The sequence below is a fragment of the Typopeltis vanoorti genome, chromosome 1 (genome assembly GCF_054136105.1).
Source record: "Typopeltis vanoorti isolate ZY-2024b chromosome 1, IOZ_Tvanoo_1.0, whole genome shotgun sequence".
Classification (NCBI taxonomy): Eukaryota; Metazoa; Arthropoda; class Arachnida; order Uropygi; family Thelyphonidae; genus Typopeltis; species Typopeltis vanoorti.
The window spans coordinates 136836970-136849153 of NC_143549.1; the positions used below are offsets into that span (position 1 = coordinate 136836970).

At 33.9% G+C, this 12184-nt stretch overlaps 1 protein-coding gene across 3 annotated transcripts in view; it reads left to right on the plus strand.

Moving 5' to 3' along the window:
• Window positions 1-12184, plus strand: part of bchs (WD repeat and FYVE domain containing 3 bchs) — a 1305514-nt gene that overhangs the window by 162227 nt on the left and 1131103 nt on the right. For all 3 annotated transcript variants that reach the window (XM_090399415.1, XM_090399420.1, XM_090399430.1), the window contains exon 8: window positions 3955-4010. In XM_090399415.1, coding sequence (XP_090255541.1) covers window positions 3955-4010 — 56 coding nt within the window. The remainder of the gene's footprint in view (window positions 1-3954; window positions 4011-12184) is intronic.

Genomic DNA, 12184 nt, shown 5'->3' on the forward strand with positions numbered 1-12184 from the left:
AGCCACCTCACTTCTGTAAGATAAAGTAGGTCTGTATATTCAGCCTTACCATCTTTGCATAATTCACGAAATAGTTGCGTGTTTAGTGCATGTCCTTTGACAACCTTGATAACATCATGCATGACGGCTTCCAGTGCAGGTTCCAAATGTTTCACAAGCAGTGTCAGGCGATGGATCATACAGTGATTAACTTCAATTTTTGGATTATTCTCTCTCGCCAAAGCCGAAAAACAACTTACTTGACCCAACATAACTGGAGCTCCATCAACAGACACAGCAATGTCAATTTAAAGTCTTCCCACTTTAAATTAACATTATTAAAGTATTCATTAACTTTATTGAAGACATCAATTTCATGAGATCGCAATTTGAGAGGAGAACAAAACAACAATTCCTCTTCAATTGCATGTAAACCTTTGTAGCGAACATACACCATCAGCTGCGAATTACTACTGACATCTGTAGTCTCATCAAGCTGAACAGCAAAGCATTTACTCTCTTTTATTGGAGAAACTTGTTCCCTCACATTTTCTGCTAAAATAGAAATTCTTTCTTTCACAACTTTTGCAGACAAGGGCTCTGCATTTAGTTTCATGGCTTCTTTCTGACCACACATCTCTGCCATTTTCAGAGCTGTTGGTTTAACTAATTCCTCACCAATAGTTATATGGTTTCTTGTTTTGGGCAATCAACTAGGCCACTTCAAAGTTAGCCTTTGATGCTGAACGTTGATCGAATGTACCTCTCAAGTTGCTGTCCAGTCTTTCTCTTTTGATAGACATTTCCAAATTTACAAAGTATTCCCGTGGTTTGGAAGACAGATGTAAGTGCAAATTATCCAAGTGTTTCTTCAATTGACTCTTTTTGAAAGATTCTGCAGTCAGTACTTTCAAACAGACAACACACTGTGGTTTTATTATTCCTTTGTCTTTTATTTGTGTAAACCCATAATCGAGGAACTCTTCCTGCTATATTCTTTTTCTAGTTGATATCATCTGAAGGGTAAAAAAGACAGTGATTGAATTTAAGTTTTTTTAAAGTTCATTTAAATTTACAATAATTTAATTGGTAAACGTGTCACTAAAACATGTCCTCAAGATGAAGGCAGTATTTAATTATTTTATTGACCATCGAAAATTAATTGAGCAAGGAGAAAATATATTAATCAAATTATCGAAGCAAAGCAAAAACACATGTGGTTTTGCTTTGTCAAAAAATAAGGTTAAGGCAGGTAATAGACAACTGACAAATAATATCTGTTTAGCCACTTGACAACGCCTTAGCAACCAAATTGTTCGGAGTTCAACATGGCATGACGTCTCCTAAACACGTATATTACATTGGCCAGATGCAGTGTTGCCAGAAGAAAAATTTCTGTCGTAACAAGGAACGCGCTTTTTATATAATTTTATTTATGTCTATCGAGTCCTCATTACCCCCAAGAATTTCGTTTTTACCCGACTTGGGGTAATTTACCCCAGTTCGCCGACAGCACAATAACTGCTCAGATCCCACTAGAATGTTACAACATTATAGCTGAGCATATTGAATGCCTGAAGACAAATTACTTTATTTTTACCTCTCTTGGTGTTTATACTGTGAAGCACTATTAAAGCATTAATGGCTAAAGTTATCCTACTATTTATTATTCATAAGTTATCCTACTTCCCTTGATACCCAGCCTTATGCCACTTATCTGTTGTCTGTTTCACATGCATCGTCAACATACCTTCCTTGCAGTTTCTTATGCTATGTTATGTTTCAAATTTCTTACATTTGTTGTAATCACCAGCCCTAATTTTCCCTATACTATTTAACTGAAATGTTACACAAATCCATTCCCCAAAGGTAAAGACTGTATAATCACTCTCCTCAGTTGGAGGTAGTTTTAAAATGTTCATTTGAAAGACATGTTTACATATATGTTTGATCTCTTGTAATCATATATCATGTGTGTGAAAGGAAGGTTATCCTACAATCTGATAGATTAATGATAACTTTTTCTCTAGGTATAGAAATTTCTTTTGTGGACTTCATATTATATAGATATGAATATTTTTTTTCTTTAACTAGTATCTACATAAGATAAAAGACCATTATTTCAGTAGTGGTGGTTAATATATTGGGGAAGTAGTTAAAAGATGGTATTCAAGAATGGGTAGACAGGAAATACTCTGTGGGCATGGTTTTTGTAATGATGGAGAACTGTCTTAGTAATTTGCTTACTTTTTTGTAATCAAGTGACAGTTGAGTTGTAGAAGAAAATGGCTACATATGATGTTGCCCGACTTTTCAAAGGCATTCAATGAGATACCACATGAAAAACAAAAGGGGATAGGAAGCTCACTAATATGGATAAGAGGGTCGCTGATGGCTAAACATCAAAGAGTATGTGGGGAATTGGATCCAGCAGAAGGTCAGTGATTAGTTGTGTACTTCAGCTGCTGATGTTTAATTTGTCCATCAGCAATATGGGAAATGATTTAAGGGTAAATATCCAGTTGTTTGTCAATGATGCAAAACTGGGATGGGCAATAGGCAATGAAGAAAATATAGAAATCCTACTGGATGCTGAAAGTATGAGCAAAGGATAATGGCTGCCAAATTAATATGGTGAAGTTTGTCATGTACTTTGGGGAAGAAGAGATCACAAGCAGCATATTACATTGATGGAAGTGGGCTACAGGAAGTTGATGAAGCCAGGGATTTGGTAATGATTGTGGATAGGAAGTTGAAGTTTAGAGCACATATTGCAAAGGTTGGTCAAAACAATTCATGGGATTACTTTGATATTAAAGAATATTCTAATCAGCATGTAAAGGGAGCTCATTATTCCTCTTAAGGAATAAAGTAGCATCAGGATTACTGTGCATGGGTCAGGTTACTTGGATTAATTAGGGATGAATAGGTGGTAGATGAGGATTCAGGGAAGAATAACTAACGTGTTTATGAAATATTCTCTGTAAGGATAGATGAAAGGTTGTTGGTTATGGAAACTAGTTAATAGGTGGAAAGAGTGGAGATGATAGAAACATAAATTATTAGGGGAGGTAGGGGGATGGATTGTCCGCGCGGTTAGCCTAGTGGCTTTGCGCTTCGCAACCATATGCCTGGGGAAGGAGTGTCCTAGGTTCAATTCCTGTCGGAGACGTGAGGAGCTGAAGGATCTTCCTCAGCCATAGCCAAGTTAGCCGGTCTTGGGCGCGGGCAGTAGGGTTTTTTCCGCCAGTTTATCTGGTGTTTTTCATCCCGCAAGCAGACAAACCGGCCCCATGAACTCACAGGTATACAGCCAAGAATACCTTGAGGCATAGGAGTGACCATTCTATCCTCGAATTTCGGTTACGAAATCCAAGCATGCTTGGAAGGCTGTGGGCCTTAAAGGCCTGTTAAAGCCATTGGGATAGATAGATAGATAGGGGGATGGATTGACAGAGAAGACTTTTTTCAGTAGATGGAATGGAGAGAAATAAAGGAAATGATGTAATAGTTTAGAAATGATGTAATAGTTTGGTTAGTAAGGATATGAAGACTATAATTTTAATTGGACGGTGTGAATGGGTGGAATGGGTTGCCAGAGAAGGTTATGAATGCTCTTTTTTTTTTCTTTTTATCATACAAAGAGAAGTATGATAGATATTGTTTGAATAATGGTTGGTACTGGCTACCTACAAATTTTTCAGACATTTCTGGCTCAACAGTTAGATGGCTGAAAAAATAATACATTATGTGAATCATGATTGTGTTTAATTTTGTTAATACAGTAGTTATGATAGATTGTTATTCTTGATGTTAACAAGTTTTTTCATAAAAACATACTGAATCACACAAATTAATAAATTACACAAGTTCATCATGTAATTTATTTTCATTGTTGAAATGAGAAAATGAAATTTAATTTAGAATACAATTTTACTAATGCCTTTAAAATCAATAGTTTTACATTCTATTTAGGTGCAAGTGTTCGAAATATTCAAGCTTTCCAAGTATTGCAATCAGTATTTCTAAAGGTATGCCGTATTGATACATTTTTTTTTTTTATGGTTAACATTTATATTTTTTTATTTATTATTATTTTTGGTTTTGTAATGACACTTTTGTGTATAGATTTACATCTTTTTGTGTAAAGATGTAGTGTGATTTATCACACTACATCTTTACACAAATATATACGGTTCATTAAATTTTGTTACAATAAAATTATTTTGCATATTTAATTCTAATCAGGATGATGGGAAATTATATTCCTTCCACCTACATAAAATTAAGATATCAGTGTTCCTCCTTCAGTCTTTTTATATCACTGATTGGGAATTGACTTCTGGAAGTGCTATTAGTTCTGATGTATGCTAAAACATGACTCTCTCACTTTGTAGGTTGAGTGAAGCTCTATTTACTAATAATTTCCAGTTTTTTGTATTATCACAAGATTCTGAGATTTTTCTTGCCCCTAAAGGAGTTAAATTTAAAGCGCAATTGGATTAATAAGTATCAAAGTCATTTTCTTGGCGATGTCGCAGCAAATCACAGATGGATATGCGAGCACTCATATTAGCCTCAGTCAATTCATGCAGCACCCAAACATTGAGTTTTGAAACATATCCCAGCTTGTGCAAATGGTTTTCAACGCTTGTATGGGATATGTTCAGTACTGCAGAATAAATCTGTCCGCACTGTTTGTGATAGATTTTTGTTGACAATATCCTTCACAACACTCGAATCAACCTCGGTTGGGTGACTGTCATGAGGTGCATCACTGACGTCGAAATCTCCAGAATGGAATTTGGCAAACTACTTTTGGCATATATGTTGTGTTAATGCAATATCCCCATATATGCTGCATATTTTTTTATGGGCCTCTGCAGCTCGTTTGCCTTTTTTTAAATAAAAAAGCAAAATATGCTGGTAATGTACATTATTTCCTTCCATTTCTAAAAATATGTTACACACACGCAACTGAAGTAGGCCAAAAGAAAATTCACTGAAAGGTTATGTGAAATGTTGCCTTTCAACTGCGCAATAGCGTTGCACGGTAGATCAACAATAGCGACTGTCGAAGCTGTATAAACTTGTACTAACGCATAAACCGAATGAACTCATTTGCCAACCGAATAGTTCTATGGTATCCTGAATAAGGTACAGAGGCTTTGGCAGTCTGTGCAATATATTTCTCAACAAATAGTGCAATTACAGACAGCTGGAATAAAAACAGCCTAACTAATGAATCACATGTCCCCTCTCACAGAAATTATGCACCTGAAATGCAGTATCTAAGTAAAAACTATTTTCCAATTTTTCAATTACATGACCGGCAGGCTCAACTTGCACAAAGTTTCAAACAAGGGTTGAAACTTTGTGTGAGTTGAGCCACAGGTAACAATAAGTTCCGTCGAAACGATAAACGACAACTGTCGTGAATGTGTTAAAACTAAAAAATATATAGTAAATGTTGTTATGACAGTTTCAGTTGTTATGGAATTTGGTTGAAAAAAATTAGAATTTCAACTCAACAATTGTCAGTTGCCTTTGTCTTTGGGTCATGTGATCTTTTATTAATATTGCACCAATCATATGCATGTCATGAAGACGTGGATATGATTGGTGTTTCTGTTTTACACAAGAGAGCTTGTGTAAAACAGAATTTAACTTGTGCGTATTGTAACAATTGAAAAAAAAAAGGTTGAATAATTTATAAGCGCATAAAATTATATCACCTGTAAATCATTGACGTGCCAGCAAAATTCTCGAACGTGCCACCTCTGGCATGCATGCCATAAGGTCACTCAGTGAGCTTTAGATTGATCTTGTGGATCACTCAGAGTTTTTGGTGAGGTATCCCCGCCATTTAACATAAATCAATAAAGGTGAAAACCAGTCTGGATAGTGGCCCTTCTCATAACATAGCATTATAAACATCCGAAAGGAAGTGTGCTTTTCTTTATGGGATATTAAGGCAAGTGATATGAAGTCTTAACCTCAATATACAAGTAGCCCAGTTGTGATGATACTTTGCAGGCATACTTTGTTTGCTTACATTTGGATAAAGGATTAAGCTAAGAATATAATTTCTTGTCATGTTTAATTTAAAGCAGTATCATTGGAAAAGAAAAGGGACTCGCAGATGAATTAGAAAAGTACCAAGTCAACATAATTGAAAAAAATAAAGAAAAAAAGATTTAGGTGAAATTTAGCTAGATGTCAATTTAGGAGTAAATATTCAGGGAAAGGAAGGAATAGCTATAATATTTTTCAACACTAAATGTGAAGATAATCTTGATTGGGAGGCAGTATTAAGAATAGTGATGTGGGCAAACATTAAAGTTAGACGTGTGCATATAATCCAACAGAAGGTTTTAAAAAGAAAGTGGAGGAATTTATTAGTCATTAAAGAAGATAGCTTATATAAAAAGAAAAAAAAAAGCATGCCTTTGTTGGAGGCCTGAACAGCAATGTATGAGATGAATACCAGGCATAGAAATGTTTGGTATTCATCTGCTTGTTTCTAAGACGAGGAGGATCATCACCAACCATATTCTAACTTAAATATTTGCAAAATTCTCATTGAGAGAAGATACATGAAATAAAAGTATTGATTATTTTTGAAAGTGATATCTTTATGCTGGTTCAGGATAAGATTATACAAGGGATTTGAAATAGGAAGAGATCACCATTTACTTTTGAGCAGAATAAAAATGAATTTCCTGCTCACGAGAAAAATTAAGAATTTCAAAGGCAATTAGTTATGTGTGCAAATTTCAAAATAAGGAGTTTGACAGTAAAACTTATTTGTTCCTATAGTCCTACAGAAGATTTTACTAAGGAAGAAGTGGAGGAATTTTTTGAATCATTAGCAAAAGCAGCTGACATAAAGAAAATGGAAAAGCTGGTCCTTTTTGGTATTCTACACAGCAGGATATGAAATGAAATCCAGTCAGAGCTTTTTTGGGGGGAATTGGTACCCAACAGTACGGCATGCAGGCACCTTTATTAACAGTGACGTGTGACATATCGATGCAGTACATTTCGAAATTTGTAATGTTCAATAATTTTTTTACAAGTTTACCTAACATACAAATAAGCTTAGTAATTTAAAGAAATTTGCATTTTTTTGCTATGTCTGCTGTTAAGATGTTTGCTATATAAAATTTTTATTAAAGTTATTGTATACATTGGAGTTATTTTTATATACTTGTACAATAAATTTATGCTAAATGCACTGTCTTATATAATTATAAATTGTAAATTTATAATTTACAATTGTATATTTATATTTTTGTATATTTATTTATATACTTTATATTTTGCATTATGTATATTTTATATTATACTTTATATACAATTTATAATCAATTGTATTTTAGTGTTTTATAACATTTTTTTTAAGATATTGCTATAAAAATATAATTAGAAATGGCACCAAAAATACACAAGAAACTTAATGTTAAGGAAGAGCAGCGAAGTCTAGAACAAAAAGGCTTGCCCTGCTAAGGAAGTTATTCAAGATATTGAGGAGGTTATTGAAAATGAATTAACCTCCAAATAGTGAAATTGAAGCAATTTATCAGAGAGACAACACAGAAATTAAAGAAGTCGAGAGGCATTTGACTGAACATAGGGAGGAAAAGAAATTAAGCAGCAGATGTGTAGAAGGAATGGATGCGAGTTTTTGGATGTGTGGAGTGAGTGTGAGAGAAGATTAGATTTCTATAAGATGTATGGCCTAGTCTACACCTCAATGCATCAGATATCAGGAGTCTTGAAAAATTAATAACTGGTATTACACCTAACACTGAGAGTCAGTGAAACTAAATTATAATGGGAGGAATGGTGAAAATATGTGTGTAAGAACAACAGTGTTATATAGTACTAATGGTGGGAATGGGCATTATCATGGAAATGATTATGAATAGAGAACAATTTCAACTTTGTGCTCATCTGGTTCGGACCCATCAAAAATGTGCAAAGATGTCTACATGTATTAGGCAAATAGTGAAATTGAAGCAATTTTCCAAAAATTGCTTCAATTTTTGGTAAAAACTATTTTCCAATTTTTCAATTACATGACCGGCAGGCTCAACTTGCACAAAGTTTCAAACAAGGGTTGAAACTTTGTGTGAGTTGAGCCACAGGTAACAATAAGTTCCGTCGAAACGATAAACGACAACTGTCGTGAATGTGTTAAAACTAAAAAATATATAGTAAATGTTGTTATGACAGTTTCAGTTGTTATGGAATTTGGTTGAAAAAAATTAGAATTTCAACTCAACAATTGTCAGTTGCCTTTGTCTTTGGGTCATGTGATCTTTTATTAATATTGCACCAATCATATGCATGTCATGAAGACGTGGATATGATTGGTGTTTCTGTTTTACACAAGAGAGCTTGTGTAAAACAGAATTTAACTTGTGCGTATTGTAACAATTGAAAAAAAAAAGGTTGAATAATTTATAAGCGCATAAAATTATATCACCTGTAAATCATTGACGTGCCAGCAAAATTCTCGAACGTGCCACCTCTGGCATGCATGCCATAAGGTCACTCAGTGAGCTTTAGATTGATCTTGTGGATCACTCAGAGTTTTTGGTGAGGTATCCCCGCCATTTAACATAAATCAATAAAGGTGAAAACCAGTCTGGATAGTGGCCCTTCTCATAACATAGCATTATAAACATCCGAAAGGAAGTGTGCTTTTCTTTATGGGATATTAAGGCAAGTGATATGAAGTCTTAACCTCAATATACAAGTAGCCCAGTTGTGATGATACTTTGCAGGCATACTTTGTTTGCTTACATTTGGATAAAGGATTAAGCTAAGAATATAATTTCTTGTCATGTTTAATTTAAAGCAGTATCATTGGAAAAGAAAAGGGACTCGCAGATGAATTAGAAAAGTACCAAGTCAACATAATTGAAAAAAATAAAGAAAAAAAGATTTAGGTGAAATTTAGCTAGATGTCAATTTAGGAGTAAATATTCAGGGAAAGGAAGGAATAGCTATAATATTTTTCAACACTAAATGTGAAGATAATCTTGATTGGGAGGCAGTATTAAGAATAGTGATGTGGGCAAACATTAAAGTTAGACGTGTGCATATAATCCAACAGAAGGTTTTAAAAAGAAAGTGGAGGAATTTATTAGTCATTAAAGAAGATAGCTTATATAAAAAGAAAAAAAAAAGCATGCCTTTGTTGGAGGCCTGAACAGCAATGTATGAGATGAATACCAGGCATAGAAATGTTTGGTATTCATCTGCTTGTTTCTAAGACGAGGAGGATCATCACCAACCATATTCTAACTTAAATATTTGCAAAATTCTCATTGAGAGAAGATACATGAAATAAAAGTATTGATTATTTTTGAAAGTGATATCTTTATGCTGGTTCAGGATAAGATTATACAAGGGATTTGAAATAGGAAGAGATCACCATTTACTTTTGAGCAGAATAAAAATGAATTTCCTGCTCACGAGAAAAATTAAGAATTTCAAAGGCAATTAGTTATGTGTGCAAATTTCAAAATAAGGAGTTTGACAGTAAAACTTATTTGTTCCTATAGTCCTACAGAAGATTTTACTAAGGAAGAAGTGGAGGAATTTTTTGAATCATTAGCAAAAGCAGCTGACATAAAGAAAATGGAAAAGCTGGTCCTTTTTGGTATTCTACACAGCAGGATATGAAATGAAATCCAGTCAGAGCTTTTTTGGGGGGAATTGGTACCCAACAGTACGGCATGCAGGCACCTTTATTAACAGTGACGTGTGACATATCGATGCAGTACATTTCGAAATTTGTAATGTTCAATAATTTTTTTACAAGTTTACCTAACATACAAATAAGCTTAGTAATTTAAAGAAATTTGCATTTTTTTGCTATGTCTGCTGTTAAGATGTTTGCTATATAAAATTTTTATTAAAGTTATTGTATACATTGGAGTTATTTTTATATACTTGTACAATAAATTTATGCTAAATGCACTGTCTTATATAATTATAAATTGTAAATTTATAATTTACAATTGTATATTTATATTTTTGTATATTTATTTATATACTTTATATTTTGCATTATGTATATTTTATATTATACTTTATATACAATTTATAATCAATTGTATTTTAGTGTTTTATAACATTTTTTTTAAGATATTGCTATAAAAATATAATTAGAAATGGCACCAAAAATACACAAGAAACTTAATGTTAAGGAAGAGCAGCGAAGTCTAGAACAAAAAGGCTTGCCCTGCTAAGGAAGTTATTCAAGATATTGAGGAGGTTATTGAAAATGAATTAACCTCCAAATAGTGAAATTGAAGCAATTTATCAGAGAGACAACACAGAAATTAAAGAAGTCGAGAGGCATTTGACTGAACATAGGGAGGAAAAGAAATTAAGCAGCAGATGTGTAGAAGGAATGGATGCGAGTTTTTGGATGTGTGGAGTGAGTGTGAGAGAAGATTAGATTTCTATAAGATGTATGGCCTAGTCTACACCTCAATGCATCAGATATCAGGAGTCTTGAAAAATTAATAACTGGTATTACACCTAACACTGAGAGTCAGTGAAACTAAATTATAATGGGAGGAATGGTGAAAATATGTGTGTAAGAACAACAGTGTTATATAGTACTAATGGTGGGAATGGGCATTATCATGGAAATGATTATGAATAGAGAACAATTTCAACTTTGTGCTCATCTGGTTCGGACCCATCAAAAATGTGCAAAGATGTCTACATGTATTAGGCACTAGAGAAGAATAGAGATTTGCAAGTTGTCCAACTGTGTCATATAGGCTGCAGACAAAAGTATGCAAAGGAACATGCAGGTAGCTTATTATGTTTAAATACGAATGCTAGGAGTATCTGAAACAAAGGGGGTAGAGTTTGTTGCCTTGGTCAATATGTTGGAACCTTAGATTGTAGATATTAGCTATCAGAATCAGACTTACTAATATTAGCAATATGTCCCTTCCTTTCCTATCCTTCCTGTCTGAATGTTCCATTCAGAGGGGCATGTTGCTAATGAAATCGGATGACCTGAATCCAGTTAGTCTTGAGAACTATGATTGCAGTATTAGTAACAGTATTTCATGTGTCAGTGAATTTGAAGCCATCTGGTGTGAGGTGGAATCTAACAAGATCAATTACGTAGTGGGGTGTTGTTACAGACCTGGTGGATCAGTTGCTAGTGATGAAGAAACTCATCACCAAATAGAGATGCTGAGTGCAAAAAGAGTAATAATAATAATGGGAGACTTTAATCATCCAAAATTCGATTGGGCAGCAGTAAAATCTCATGAGAAGAATGAAACTCAATTTATTGAATTGTTACAGGACAACTTCCTCAAGCAGCATGTGACAGTAGGAACTTGAGGTCAAAGAGTGTTAGATTTTATTATAGTGTCAGAGGGTGTTTCAGTTAAAGATTTAACTATTCTGCCTCTCGTTGGTGACAGTGATCATGCAGCACTCGAAGTGACTAAGTTTATGAATTTTCCATTCAGAAAATTCAAACATGCTAAACTACAAAGCAGGAAATTATGACCAACTGAGGAGTATATTGAGATTAGCAGAATCTATCAGTTGTTTGGATGGGAAGAATATCGGTGGTGCATGGGAAGCATTTAAAAAAGACTTAAATAATGCAATATTAGAATGTGTCCAGAGAGTTGGAAGAAGAATAAATAGGGTAGGAGTCAAATGAATGTGTAATCTTATTAAGCAAGAGATTCATAAGAAACAAAATGTGGAAAGAATACCAGCTGCATAAGGATGATGTCCATTATGAAAATTATAAGTAGAAGGCTAGAAGAGTCACAACTGTTGCATGGAAAGCAAAGTCTGAAAATGAAAAGAAACTGACTCTGCAAGCTAAAGACAACCCATGAGAATTCCATCAGTATGCATCAGTATAAAAGCCAATAGAACAATATATATATATATATATATATATATATAGATAGTTGGACACTGTTGTAGGCTATCAGGAGAAAGGAGATATAGATGACATGCTAAGGAGGTAAAGATCTAAGTTAATCTGAGCTATTTGGCTTCAGTCAGATCATCAGTTTTTCTTAAGACTTCAAAAATGGACAGACCTGGTTCAGAACGCCTGCAACGGTCTGATATAATATACTGATTCTTCATGGCCTTAGCTGTTTTTGACATGAATTCTTTATAATAAAATTGT